Raw genomic sequence first — 14,737 nt, 5'->3', positions numbered from 1 at the left:
AGGGGTCAGCGACGCCCATTTGAAAGCTGGAAAGAGTCAAAAGAAAAAGGCAAATAACTATAAAACTATAAAAATGAAATAATGAAAACCAATTGAAAAGTTGCTTAGAATTACCTTAAAGATGAACCACCCCTTTAAGATGTCATTCTGTTGGTGCATCAGTTTGAAACCAACATTTAACTGCTGTGTTCATGAAGGGGGAGATGCAACATTAAGTTCACTACTGACATGTCATATCAATTATTTAGGCTCACAAGCAGGCAATACAATGAGCTTGACAGACCTTCCCAGAATAGGTCACAGAAATTGCTAAAATGTACAACCAAAAGGCTTCTTCCTTGGCAAGAAGTCACTTTAAAGAGATACTGACACCAGATATAAACTCTTTTTTACATCTACCATAACATTGTCTTTGCATGCGACATGTATTTATAATTTTACCATAAAAGAATATACGTGATGCTTTTACATTACCTATCCGATAGCCCATGTTCCTCTATGGGGTGGCTGCCATATTTGTGCAGCAGTTAGCATTAAATAACTTAATTTATATTCATATTTTTTAATGCACATTCATATTTTGAAGAGTAGTTTTTAGTGTCAGTGTAAGTAGTGGTGTCAGTAGAGACAGTTAACATTACCCTGGCTTTCTAGAGCTGCCAATGCAAGAAAAGCCAAACCTATAAATGCAGATATCTTTTTTTAAAAGTCTTTGGATTAATAACCTAATTGAAACAAGCAAATGTGAGTTCTGATACTTGAAATGTTATCTTTCCTCTCTATAACCTTTCAATCTCTAGGAGATGTTTATTCCATAAATTTAGGTGAAACCCAGTGAGTTCAGCAATGATAATGAATCTTTCAATAATCTAATAATTCAATTCTCTCTGGGTTCAATTACTTCCAGTAATTGGGTCATTGTTCTGCATGTGTGGACTCAACAGAATAAGATAAACACCTTTTTTAATGAAATTACATTTGGGTAAGGGCTAGGGAAAAGTGCTGTGGGTTGCTGGTTTATACTGTAAATGTATGACCATTTTATGTGTTTATTTTTACGTTTTGCAAACCTGTAGTAATGACTAAATCATCTACTACCACTGTGCACTTTTTATTTTTTGCTAATGCACAAAGTTTGTATTGAAACAATGACTAGAGAAGAAATGATATGAAGGTGTCACTGGTACCCTTGAACACAAAGCTGTAAAGATTTTTTTGCCAAGTCCTTGTATGTATCTCCGCCACAGGCACAAAAGTCAATGGCCTCAGATTTATTGTTTGCACAACATGTTTTGAGCCTACTGGCTCTTGACAAAGAGGCTCGAAACATGTTGTACAAACAATAAATCTAATCAATTAGTAATACTGCCTCTCAGGCCATTCCTTGTTACCCCATTTGCGTTTTCAAGAGAATAAATGACACATTCACCCGGATCTGACCCTGCCAAAAAAAACTTTATGCAAAAAGATTTATTTAATAAAATTTGCAGTATAACAAATGTCTTAAAACATTATGACATACACATTTTCTATATTTGCAATTTTGTATTTTTCTTTGAACTTTTACTTAGCTCGAGTGAACGAATAGAATAAAAAAACTTAGAATTTCGAATGATTTTTTTGACCATCGAATTGGCTACTTCGACCTTCGACGACGACTTCGAATCAACGATTCGAAGTAAAAATCATTCGACTATTCGAATGATAACATTGGTTATCATATCACAGTAACTACACAGAATCAACACCTCTGTAAATTTCAGATGTCACCTCTTTGAAGAGTTACAATGTGCCATTGTGATTGGATTAGTGGAAGAGTTTATATGCCAAGAACTTTCCACACCAGTCAGTTGAACTGAAGAAGCTGCTCGGATGAGTAGTGAAACGTCTTCAGTGGTTACTCAGCAAGTTCAGTTGTTTTAGACTTAATTATACTTTTAGACTTAATTATACTAGATATACAATGACCTGGATGAATGAAAATCTTCATAGTCAACTTTTAATTTACTCTGCTCAAAATATTTTGCTAGAGAATAAATCCTGTATATGTAACACTCCAATATAGAATCTCTTAGAAAAATAGATAGGAAAACAGTTTTGAATTGTAATCTATTGATTATGATTCACTTTATTTATATTTTAAATCTGCTGGTATTCTATGCTAGAAGTACATTTCTCTAAGTGAACAGAAATCAAAATGAACTAAAAGTTCTTCAACATTAAAGAAGATGTACAGTATAGAATAAGTGAAAAAGCCCTAATTCTGTAGACTCCCCTGTTCAGGGAGCAGGAAATGGAAAAGATGGGCTGGACTAGTAGGGCTTTTGTAGAAATTTAGAATAAAGTAACCAGAAACACAACTTTTTAAAGCATATTCTAAAAGAATATAATGCACTGGTACATTCTTGTTTTTTTTTACATAATATGACTCCTTTAACAAATCATCATTTTTATTTTTTTAGGGCTGGTCAGCGATTCCTGACTCAAGAAGAGCACGCATTTGTCCATTCAAACATGGCAAGTAAAATATTTAATAAAAAGATATAAAAATGTGATTGAAATATATCCCTAAGTATATTACAGTGAACATAAGTTGAAACTGAAATTACTAACAGGTTCATACACTTAAAACCAATTCCGTTAACCACCAAACAGTTTTGGTAGTTTAAGAAAAATTGTATTGTAAAATAAATGTGTATTGAACATTTAAACTTGCTTTAAATCTGTTTTATATGTTATATGTATAACTTCAAAGATTAAGGGGCAGCTTTATCAAGGGTCGAATTTAGAGTTTATTGGAGTTTATAAAAACTCCCATAAATTCGAAAATTAAAAAAAAATAAAATAAAATTGTTTCAATTCAGTTGGATGGGATCGACCCACAAACTCTAATTGAATTCGATTCTTTTCGATTTTCAGGATGCCACCAAACAACTCCAAATTTATTCCAGGATATCCCCATAGGCTTAAACAGCAATTTGGTGGCAAATAGTCAAATTTCTTAAAAGGCCAGTACATGATTAATTTCAAAATTTTAATTTTTTTTCAAAACTCAAATCGAATTTTAACTATTCCCTAGTCGAATTACACTAAAATAAACTCGAAAACTTGAATTTTTAAATTAGAATTTTCACTTCGACCCTTGATAAATCTGCCCTTAGGACTTCAAGTAAAAAACAAATGCTCCACATAGCCCAAATTTTTACTAACTGCCCAAAAATACCATCTTAAAGGGATGTATCCCCTACTGATAAATATACAGTTGATTACATCCACTGTATAATTAATTCATTTTAAGTGAAACATATGGGCCATGTTTGAATGGGTAGCGTCCTTAATTGTAGACATGTTTATTTTTACTCCTATAAGGGTGAAATTTCGAGGTGATGGGAGTATTTTTAAACTGTCATCACTTCGAAATTCAAATAAAAAATGAACAATCGATAGTTATTAAAACGTTTGAATATTTTTTCTTAGGGGGAATAGTCCGTATTCATCGAATTGGAATCATAGGAAACGAAGTAATAGCGAATTCAAATCGTATGAATTTTTCAAAGTCCACCAATTGTCTCCTAATAGGTCCTAGGAGGTCCCCCATAGGCTAAAACAGCAATTCAGCAGGTTTTAGATTAGGGACAGATTTATCAAAGGTCGAATTTCACATTTAAAAAACTTCAAAATTCGGATTAAAAAAGACCAACCAATATGTATTAAAAAAAATCTAAGGTTTTTTTTTGGCCGAATAGGTCAGTTTTTTCACGAAAAAAACTTTGATTTCACAAAGTTGACCAATTTACTCCAAAGGAGGTCCCCCATAGGCTAAAACAACAATTCAGCAGGTTGGCAAATGGTCTAAGTTTAATTTTTAAAGAGACAGTACATGATTTATTTCAATATTCGAATTTTCAGTTTATAAAATATGGCATTTCTAGTCATATTTATTTTTAGGGTTTAGTTCTCCTTTACACTCTCTCCCTAAATGCTATAGCTGTACAAAAATACAAAATATTAATCGGTAATATATGGGTTATAAATTTAGTATTGGGTCTCTGGGAGTACTTGTATAATATATTGTGTATTAAATATTTCTGGTATATTTTCGGTTATCATTCACATGAGTTTAACCTTATTTAAGCATTTGAATATGTTGTCTATGATGCATGAACTCACCAGCTTTTTATTGTTATCCGAAAGTCAAATGCACTTTTAAAGGCTTGTTGGAATAATTACCTTAATTATTAAGATTAGTCATAATTAAAAATACAGATGTTTAATATCACGTTCAACTGGTGGCAGAACCCTGGAAATGATATAATGTTACAGAAAGAATGTTTGCTTTCATGTTAAACAATAGAAGACATCTGAAAAAGTAAGAGGTGGTTTGAAATAATATTTATAAACAGTGTGACAGATGGGGAAGGTTAAGAGAGGGAAATCCATTGCCTAATAATACTTATAAAGTAATGAAGTAGGAGTTATCTATCACTTTATTGCATGCAGGCCCAAACATTTATTCTGTTTAGATGTAATCTGATCTTTTATTTTGCTGACTTTTAGAAACCCACTCCAGCAATCTTTATAAGATTGAGAATACATATAAAAACAACATATACTGACCAAGTGGATAGATTTTCAAATTCATCTCTTTCAATGTAGAGAGTACATTTGTATGAAGTAGTAAGGTGAAAAATTATTTTAGAATATGTTGTTACTGTTAACAGTTATAAAAAAGAGCCCTGATATCTTGCATATACTGTACTTACAGGTCTGCAACCTGCAAAATGCAATTTCGAATTCAATCTCCATGTTTTTTTAATCATAATGCAGCATTTCCCATAATTCTATGCAATTGCAACTGAAATGAGTGCAGTTGCACATGCGCTTTGATATGATTTGTTCACAGTTGTATTTACTTCCAGCATTCGCCACTGAATGACATCTGCACTCAATTAGAAATTTCTCTGTGGCAATTGGCACAGTATGCTGTGGGGACCCTACTACCATCATCAGTAGGCCCAATTGTGTGCAATTTTTAGCACAGTTACGTGAACGTGCAAGGGGAGGCTTCAGACACAAGTACCTCTAATGAATGTTTGCAACTATGGCCAGTCTGAGTTACTGCAATTGCACTTTCTACTTGTAAATAACACTTAAAATTTTGGTGATACTTTTGATTGCAAGAGTAGTTTACTGAAAAATTTATTAAGAAAAACATGCACAAAACCATCTATCACATGCATGCTAGTTTGGCACACTGACCATCTCTGTAGCACAGAACCCAAAAACGAATGTACCTGTAACAGAAATGTTTCTTCTACAGTAGGGAGTTAATACAAACTGCTCTATCGAGCCTATACTTTTTACATTCACTTAAACAGTGAACTTCAAAATAAGGATCACATTACATTTATAGAGCTACAGAATATGTTGGCACTTATATGTGGTAATAATAACCATTTCCCAGTGATATAATACTATTGGCACTGTAGCCTAGCTTATTTATAGAGATGATTCAAGACACAGCACTGAGAAATATGCTGGCGCTGTATAAATAAATGTTAATAATTAATCTAAGTTTAATAACTGTTGGGCTCGTTTTTGAGTACCACACTGAAATATATTCCATATTTTTTTTATTGATTTAAATGGCATGCCATTGATAACACCTTATTTTCTGAAGCATTTGTATATGCAGTCCCTACAAGAGTATGCAATCACCAGATTGTAGCACAGAAAACTGTTTAATTTAGAAATAATTCAAAATGACACATCTCAAAATGTAAAAGAAGCCAGAGATCTGTGCCTTTTTCTAGCACACAGTCTATTGGGGGAATATAATAAAAGTCACAAAGAATAAAACAATTTGCACAAATAAGAATAAAAATGTACATTTTGCAATGTAATACTCTTCCTTAAACTATTAACTTTTTCAGTTAGAAGTTTTATTCCACGCACTGGCACAAACTATAAAATTCGCAAACCTTCTTCTACTTGTGGAAGTGATCGCTAAACAGTTTTCGGATATGCAAAAGCAATATTAAATTTGTGCAAAGGAAAATTAGTTTGCCCAGAGGCATAACTTTTCGCATTGCGAATATTTTTCCATTTACCAACTTTTATTACATTCACCCATATGTGTTACTTTTAAGCTTTTCTAGAGGTTGCTTCTATGTTTTGGTTAGACAAGAAGGAACATAGCAGAAGAAGTTACATGTTATTGAGTCTGGCCTATTGTTGTCAGTGTGACTCTGAGGGGAGGCTGTCATGCCTACCAGGCCTGAAAACTCTCTAGAGTTTCTAAGAGTTTGGTATTATGTAGTGAGCAATACATATTTTTTTAGATAAGCTACACATGTACAATAATTATTCCTCTTATTTTAGGAGGGGCTAAACCCAATGGTCCAGAGAATTTCATCTGATCAAAATTCCATCTATGTACCTAGCTGAAGTGTTGTGATGTTTAATTTTGAGAATTATTCAAATTCTCCTACAAAACAAAATCTCCATCTTTCTTTACAATGTACAATAAAGTTTAGGATTTGACCATATAAAACAGATACACACTGGTAAATAAATTAAAAACAAATCAAAACACTTTTCTTTTGTAAATTCTTTTATTCCTACTTTTTCTAATATAAACATTTATGCAAATATGTATACATTTCTAAATATGATGAAAATAATACTGTTATTTATCATAATGGGAAAAGTAACCACAAACACTTTCACCAGACTCATAGAAAAAAGAAACAACCCATGCAGTTATCTCACAGGAGTGCTTTTACACAAATAAATACACACTCACCTTTTAAAAGTGGTATCTTCCCTATAACTACAGTTGAGACACACTTTAATTTGGCCAGTGGCATCATTGTATCATTCATATTTGATTGTTAAAAATAACTTGGCAATCATAGAGAATTGATGAACAGAACAGCTTGACATGCTTCATAGCTAAAACTCCTAAATGTAGAAGTTCTTTTTTTTTTTTTTAAATAACAGCCAGTACCAGGATGCTGAAACCATGAAAGTCCACCAAAGACTTTTTAAAGGGGATCTAAGCCCATAAAAAAAAATAATTGATGTAAACTTACCCAGAGTGGTCCTTTTGAATCCTTTTGGGAGGCTGAAAGAAGTGGATCCACTCTCTTTCCAGCTCAGTTTAAAGGGATTCTGTCGTAATTTTTATGGTGTGGTTTGTATTTCTAAATGACATTGTTCACACTGCAAATAATTCACTCTACAGTGGAAAAATGTTATTCCTAACACAACAAGTGTATTTTTTTTTTAGTTTTGATATTGGTGTGTAGACAGCAATCTCAGCTTTGTAGTTTCGAAAAACGGTCCGCACACACCAATATTGCAGTCGGGGATTGTGCCCCTTTTATTAATGCCACCAACAATAAATTTTCAACGTTTCGGGGGGACACAGCCTCCCTTCTTCAGGAGCTGTGACGTTTGTATTTTAATTTACCCTAAACGTTAAAAGAGGCTATCTATCTAGGGTAAATTAAAATACAAGGTCACAGCTCCGGTTACCCTGTCCTGCCTTATCTTTGTGGTGTCCCAGGCTTTAGAAACGAAATAGGTAGTTAGTTTTTGGGACAACTCCACTCTCTATATTTTCAATTTTCTCTTGATCTTAATCCTGGAATATGACCGAACTAGTTTTTTAACCCATATATATATAAGAAATCTTTTCTTCTGGCCATTGTTTTACCAAATCCTTTTTTAACCATTTAATCAATTACCAAGCCTCATTTTTTAGCCTATTTATTGCACTGCACTTTATTGGTGTAATTTATTGCATAACCATTCCGCCTAATCTATTTTGATTAACTACACTTTATATATCAACTAATTAATGAATTTATCTATTAAGGGGTGTTTTTGGAATCTATTGGTGGGGTAATATACCCTTTTGATTCAGGAATAATTAATTGTTATCAGTCTTTTGACTGAACGGCTTCACTTTAATTAATTGCACTAGCACTTTACTTAATTTATTAGTCAGCACCTTTATGAATGAATTACTATCCTCATTGATTATTTTGGTTTTGTAATTTGTGTTGTGAGTCTACTTGGTATAAATATAGTAACCCTCTATTTGGTGGGGTTCTTTTTTCTTAAACAATATTAACATTATTTCATCTGACATCGTCAGACCTCTACCTATAGTTTGGGCTAAATAAGGATCTAATACATATATATATACATACAGGGATACCAACCAGTGTTGCTTCGTTATGTACACAATCCACATGCTTAAGATAACAGACCATAACGTAGGCATATGGAACTCTTTCCCGCAACAGCTTTTTTTCAACTGAGGCTGTGCTTCATGTGTACATTTAATTTTGTCTGCATATTCCACACACACAAAACTCTTCGTTTAGAACAGGGGTAGGGAACCTGCGGCTCCAGAGCCTCATCCGGTCGTATTTACAGCCCTCGCAGTAAGCACACTCAAGAAGCCGCCAGCAGGTGCGAGGGCTGTATAGAAGTCCCAGGAGTGACAGGCAAGACTGAGCCACAGCAAGATGATTCATCATGGTCCTTACCGCGGTCACACACTCAAGACAAGAGAGAGATGATCAGCATGGAGCTTCAGAAACAGAAGTCACATTAAACAGATGAGAACACCAGCATTTAATAGGGCTATTCAGTGTTTAATTTATTTCAAAGTAGCCCTGCATATACACAATGCACTTCTGTTTGTTGTATTATGTTGTTGTAACAGTTAAAATTAAAAAAAGGTTAAAAAAGTTTATAAGCTGTGTTATGTAAAATGTAATCTATAAAGGCTGGAGTGAACAGATGTCTTACATAATAGCCAGAACACTACTTCCTGCTTTGCAGCTCTCTAACTCTGAGTTAGTCAGCGACTTGAAGGGGGCCACAAGGGACAGAACTGTTCAGCAATTGATCCTCAGCATTCAGATCAGATTCAAAGGCAACAGTTATGACCCATGTGCCCCCCCCTCAAGTCATTGATTGGTTACTGCCTGGTAACCAATCTGTGGAAACCAAGAGAGGAGGAAGTAGTGTTCTGTCTATTATGTTAGATATCCGCTCACTCCAGCCTTTATACATTACATTTTTGGCTAACTAACTATATTAGAAACATTTTTTATTTTGCACAGCCTATCTATTTACCCAGTTTTTATTTTTATACTGAACAATTCCTTTAAGGGGTTCTGAGAGGCATATCTGTTAGCAGTTTCTCATGCCTTTGGCAGCAGCAATGGTTCTTTAGAACAATTTCTAATATGCCACAATGACAAGTAAAAGATATAGCTCAAACAGTGGACTTGTTTGTGTAACATACTAACAGGGAGTCTCACCAAACCTTTGCCTTTTGATTTTGTTTTCTTGTCCAATTTCCTTTAAAGGCGTATGTTTTATAAAAAGATGATGGATGCATGGAATTTTTATAGCTAAATTTATATAAATGCTGAAAGGGCTGATGTTCTGAGTAACCACATTTGACATAACAGAAAATTGGTTGCAGTATTTGTAGCTTATGTCCTTTTTACAAACCCTCATAACACTGAAAATCTTGCTTGCTATACCATTCCACAATGATGTCTTACCCCACAGTCAAAATACAAACACACACTCATGCAAAAATGAATGCTTGAATGCTTCTGCCAGACGTCTTCATGGATGAGAAGATGATTCCTGAGAAGTTTTGTTCCATTTGGTCATGCCGTGTCGAAATCCATAAACACCCAATGTTATTCTTAATAAATAAAATCACATCTATGAAAACTCAAATAACATTTGAAACATTATAATAGCCAGTTTACCTACAGAATCTGTAATACCAGTACTACTCAGTATGATCAATTCTACCTAAATTACTTGTTTTACTAGCATGCTCTGGAAGCAACTAAGTTGTTACAGTAAGAAATATTTTATATATATATATATATTTATATCTTATAGATGCCAATTCAATTTGGAACAGCATTACATACAACTCTGTTACTCAGACGCTAGCCTGGCAATCTCTCTGTCCTGTTAATGCCACTGTCAGTCTTTGTTGGATGACTGATCAGAATGACACATGTGTGAACTTTTCAAACTCATTAGGCACAATGAATGATAAGGTAAGTAGTTATTTGCATGGTTTCTCTAAAATCACATTTACTAAGGATAGAATTTCGAAGCGGTAAAACTTTTTAATTCAACCATCAAATTGTAGAAATTCGATAGTCAAAGTTTTTTTGGAGTGAATTTAGCTGTTTTTGATCAAATTCAAATAATTTGATCGATCGTTGAAATCGTTCGAATAGAACGATTCGAACGATTTAATCGATCAATCGTTTTTCAAAAAAAAAAACAAACTTTGACTTCTAAAAACTTAGCCAAATACTGGCTATAGGTTCTAGGAGGTCCCCATAGGCTAACATAGCAATTTGGCAGGTTTAAAGTGGCGAAGTGTCGAAGTCGAAGTTTTTTAAAGAGACAGTACTTCGATTTTCATATGGTCGAATATTCAAAGTTTTTTCAATCCAAATCGAATTTTGGCTTTTTCGATGGTCGAAGTACCCAAAATTACTTCGAAATTCGAAGTTTTTGAATTCGAAAATTCACTTTGACCCTTAGTAAATGGGCCCCTTAATGTATATGCAATATACAGTATGATTAGGGCAGCTACATTTTTTATGCTTAATGTTTTTAGTGGCCTGGGGAAGTAATCTAAAATGAAATGAAATAAATATGCAATTATCATCATGTAGCAAAACCTATTGATGTGAAATTATTCCTACAAAACGTCTAATATATATGCTGATAGACTAAATTTATAATTACTTTAAACTAACTCTTTCCATACAGGTTTTATATACTCAAGTTGACTATCATCCTAGACTTTGTGCAAAGGTAAAAACAATGAGGATATATTTGACATGTTCTGCTATGCAGAAGAACACATTCTGGAGCAGGAAGTGAGCTTTCTGTTTATGTTAAATATAATATGTAGGTCAGTTGCCTTGGGGTGTAAATTTTTTACATGATTTGAACATTTTTCGAATGGTCGAATATTCAAAGTTTTTTCAATTTGAATCAAATTTTGGCCTATTTGATGGTCAAAGTACCCAAAAATGACTTCAAAATTCAAAGTTTTTGAATTTGAAAATTCACTTTGAATTCACTTTGACCCTTAGTAAATGGGCCCCTTAATGTATATGCAATATACAGTATGATTAAGGCAGCTACATTTTTTATGTTTTTAGTGGCATGGAGAAGTAATCTAAAATGAAATGAAAATGCAATTATTATCATTTAGCAAAACCTATAGATGTGAAATTATTCCTACAAAATGTCTAATATATGTGCTGGTAGACTAAATTCATAATTACTTTAAACTAACTCTTTCCAATCACAGGTATTGCTTGTTTCTTGTTTGTTCAAACCCTAAATTATATAAACTAACCACAATTAAAATGTAAGTTTGCATTTAGTATTAGTTCTATTTAATGAAAACTATCTTGTTTGTTATTTGTAACCAGCTCCCCTTCACTCTTTGTTTTCAGTTAACCACTAATATGGACTCCCAGGTTAGATGTCCTTTTGCACATGAACATTTTCCAGGTAAAAACAATTGTAAAACAATAAATTATTTTAATTAAATAGTGTATAGATGATAATGATTTTGCAAATGAGCTTTTATTTAAAACAAACAGTAAGTTTTGCTACTTATGCACGTAAAGGAGAACTAAAGGTTAACAAAGAACTATAATAGAAATGCTGCTCATTATGTTTTAGGGTTTTAACAGTTTGCCTCTGAAGATGCCACCAGTAGCAACCATCTTCTTTTCTTCTAATTCACTGCACATACTCTGTGTTACCCTCAGTTAACTGTGCTTAGAGTCCGACTAACAATATACAGTATATATAGAAATATAAAAGTCTTGTTTCAAGGCTGACAAGTAGCTAATTCAGATTCCCATTACATGGCAGCTCAGAAACCAATATTATTTACTTTTAGAGTTTAACATTCAACCCTGTAGCATCAGCTTATATGACATATGAACCTCATTTTCTGCTTGATGATTTGTGTCAATCCCTAAATTTAGCTTCTCAACAGCTGCTTACATCAGAATGAGCATGTGCAGTGTCACTGACACTCCTAACAAAGTCCAAGGTGGGGGATCTCATTTGACAACTTTGAAGACCTGGAGCATTACTTCTATAGAGAAGCTGAACCTTAAGGCTTGTTCAATAAGTTCCATATAACATATGGCATTTCTAGCCATAGTAGAAGCCATATTTTTAGGGCTTAGTTCTACTTTTCTACAGTTCTACAGTTTAAGAAATCAATGTAACTGATTTTGTTTTTTTTTTAGGGTGGAATGTGAGCATAGCAGATACAGATTCTTTTGCAGAAATAAAAATCACGTCGAAGATCAATGCCAGTTTTATATTGCGTTTGTGTAACAGGACAAAACTTACATCATGTGACTGCCTTAACATCTTTGCTTCAGTCCCTGTGGTTAGTAGCTCATTTTCAAACCACTTTCCAGATATAATGGAATTAATATATGATATAGCTACACCTTAAGACAGCGGTCCCAAACCTTTTTTTACCTGTGAGCCACATTCAAATGAAGAAATAAGTTGCAGAGCAACACAAACATGCAAAAAGTGCCTGGGAATGACAAACATGAGCTATGATTGGCTATTGGTAGCCCCTATGAGGAATTGCAGCCTACAGAAGGCTCCGTTTGGCAGTACACTTGGTTTTTATGCATCTAAAACTTGACTGTAAACCAGGAATTAAAAAATAAGCCCTTAATTTGAGGCCACTGTGAGCAACATCCAAGGGGTCGAAGAGCAACATGTTGCTCACGAGCCACTGGTTGGAAATCACTGCCTTAAGGACACTACTTTTTTGATGACCTACTGTAAATGTAAATAATGTTAAAATTATTCTGTTGTCAGCCTTTATGTACATTTGTTTAGCAGTTAGTTAAAAAAATTGATGTAGCTGCCCATAGACCTGACATAGACCTGCATGCAGTAGCCTTTTTTTTCAGGGGGCATTGCTTTATCTTGTACAGCAGAATTTACCAGCAGTTATATATCCTAAACCCAATAACACCATTGGCCTTTTGTTTTATTGTTTTTAAAATACATCTTTAATTTTAAATTTAAGATTTCAGAATTCAAAACAATTAAGGAGCCTTCCATTAATTATGTACAAATTAATTCCATATGAAAAAGTGAAGTTTTATCACACATATGCACGCACTTATCCTAGCATACCAACTTTATTATGCAGAAAATGGCTGAATGGTATTGCAACGAATTTATCTGGTTTATTTTGACCTTTCTAGCCCATGAACCAGTACAGTGCCTCAAAGCAGGCCATGCTAAATATGGCTTATAAACAAAAGTCTTGAAAAAAAGAATAGTAATTCATTTATTTTCAAACAGGTGGCTTCAAGCTATGCAATCCTAAATTTATCAAGTGATATATGCGGTTCTAATCTTTGCATCCAGGTAAGTAAATTAAATATGTACTGTGATTATTTCATTTGCAGTATTAATGATGGCCACATGTGGAAGCCTATTTATCAGAATTCAAAGTTGTGTAATATTAGAGGTTTTTTATCTATTTCGAAATAACACACCAAAAACCAGCAATATTTGCTTATTTATTCGGAAATACGAATATAAAATTTTAGATTGAATAAAATCATGGAAAAAGACTTGAATACCTTGAATTTATGATTTTACAAGCTCAAAAAATGTAGAAAACCTGAATGGAATAGTTTACATTTTGCTTAGGACAGTTCCAATTGACTTCTACATGACCTTGCAAGTTTTACTTTTGAGTTTTTTGTGTTTTTTAGCCTAATAAATACTTGCTTTGAAGTTATAATTGGAGTTTGTGACTATTAGCACAAAAAGCTCAAATACGACCATTGATAAATCATTCCCGTGCAACAAGTTATTTTGCAGAATTCTACAATACAGTCAGTGACTGCTATTCAGGTTTGTCCATTAGGTTTTTTTCTAATAATGTTCAAGATAGGAAATACTGTATGAGATACTTAACTTGATAGAAAGTGACCTTTTATTGTGTCTCTACTTTGGGCAATGCCAAGCCTATGCAATCCTAATACATTTAAATGATGATCAGATAATGATCAGGTATTTCCCTGACATTCTGCTTGATCCCTAGCATGACGAGGTGTATATTGCATTTCAAAGTTCATTTTTTTATTTACTTAAAATACTTGTGTCTAGCTCAGGGATATCTGTCAGCTTTGGTGTCACTATTTTATGGAGAAGACAAACTCCAGGTAATAAAATCTGGGTGTTACTGGCAAGAAATATTACTGACCATGCCACAGGCACAACTAGTTGCTCCCCACCCACAACCAATTACATCTCATGTCCCCATGTCCTTTCCAGATGCAATTCTGATTGCAGATTCTATTTAACAATAAATTTATCTATCTTTAGTTTACAGGAGCTACAATGCTGCATGTTAGCATACGTATTAGTAGACTCTAATGTATCACAATTTATTTAACTATTAATGCAAATACACACTTACATGTAAAATAAAATATTTACCTTAAAATGTGATTATATATTCCTGTTTTTAACACCTATTTCCTGTTATTTAATCCCAGCCTTTATATGCTTAATTGCAACTATTCAACACAAATTGACTAACAAATACAATAACTGAAAGCTAATCAACCAGTTGATCATATTG

At 33.5% G+C, this 14,737-nt stretch overlaps 1 protein-coding gene across 1 annotated transcript in view; it reads left to right on the top strand.

The window, feature by feature from the left end:
* LOC121402185 (putative interleukin-17 receptor E-like) overlaps nucleotides 1-14,737 on the top strand; it is a 66,967-nt gene that overhangs the window by 28,921 nt on the left and 23,309 nt on the right. Inside the window, exons 9-14 of the mRNA XM_041588518.1 lie at nucleotides 2,463-2,517; nucleotides 9,949-10,112; nucleotides 10,843-10,887; nucleotides 11,541-11,598; nucleotides 12,354-12,499; nucleotides 13,444-13,509. Of these exons, the coding sequence (XP_041444452.1) occupies nucleotides 2,463-2,517; nucleotides 9,949-10,112; nucleotides 10,843-10,887; nucleotides 11,541-11,598; nucleotides 12,354-12,499; nucleotides 13,444-13,509 (534 nt within the window). The remainder of the gene's footprint in view (nucleotides 1-2,462; nucleotides 2,518-9,948; nucleotides 10,113-10,842; nucleotides 10,888-11,540; nucleotides 11,599-12,353; nucleotides 12,500-13,443; nucleotides 13,510-14,737) is intronic.

The sequence above is a fragment of the Xenopus laevis genome, chromosome 3S (genome assembly GCF_017654675.1).
Source record: "Xenopus laevis strain J_2021 chromosome 3S, Xenopus_laevis_v10.1, whole genome shotgun sequence".
NCBI classification, from domain to species: Eukaryota; Metazoa; Chordata; class Amphibia; order Anura; family Pipidae; genus Xenopus; species Xenopus laevis.
Note: the sequence above shows the minus strand (reverse complement) of the source record. Positions and strands in the feature narration are given on the sequence as shown.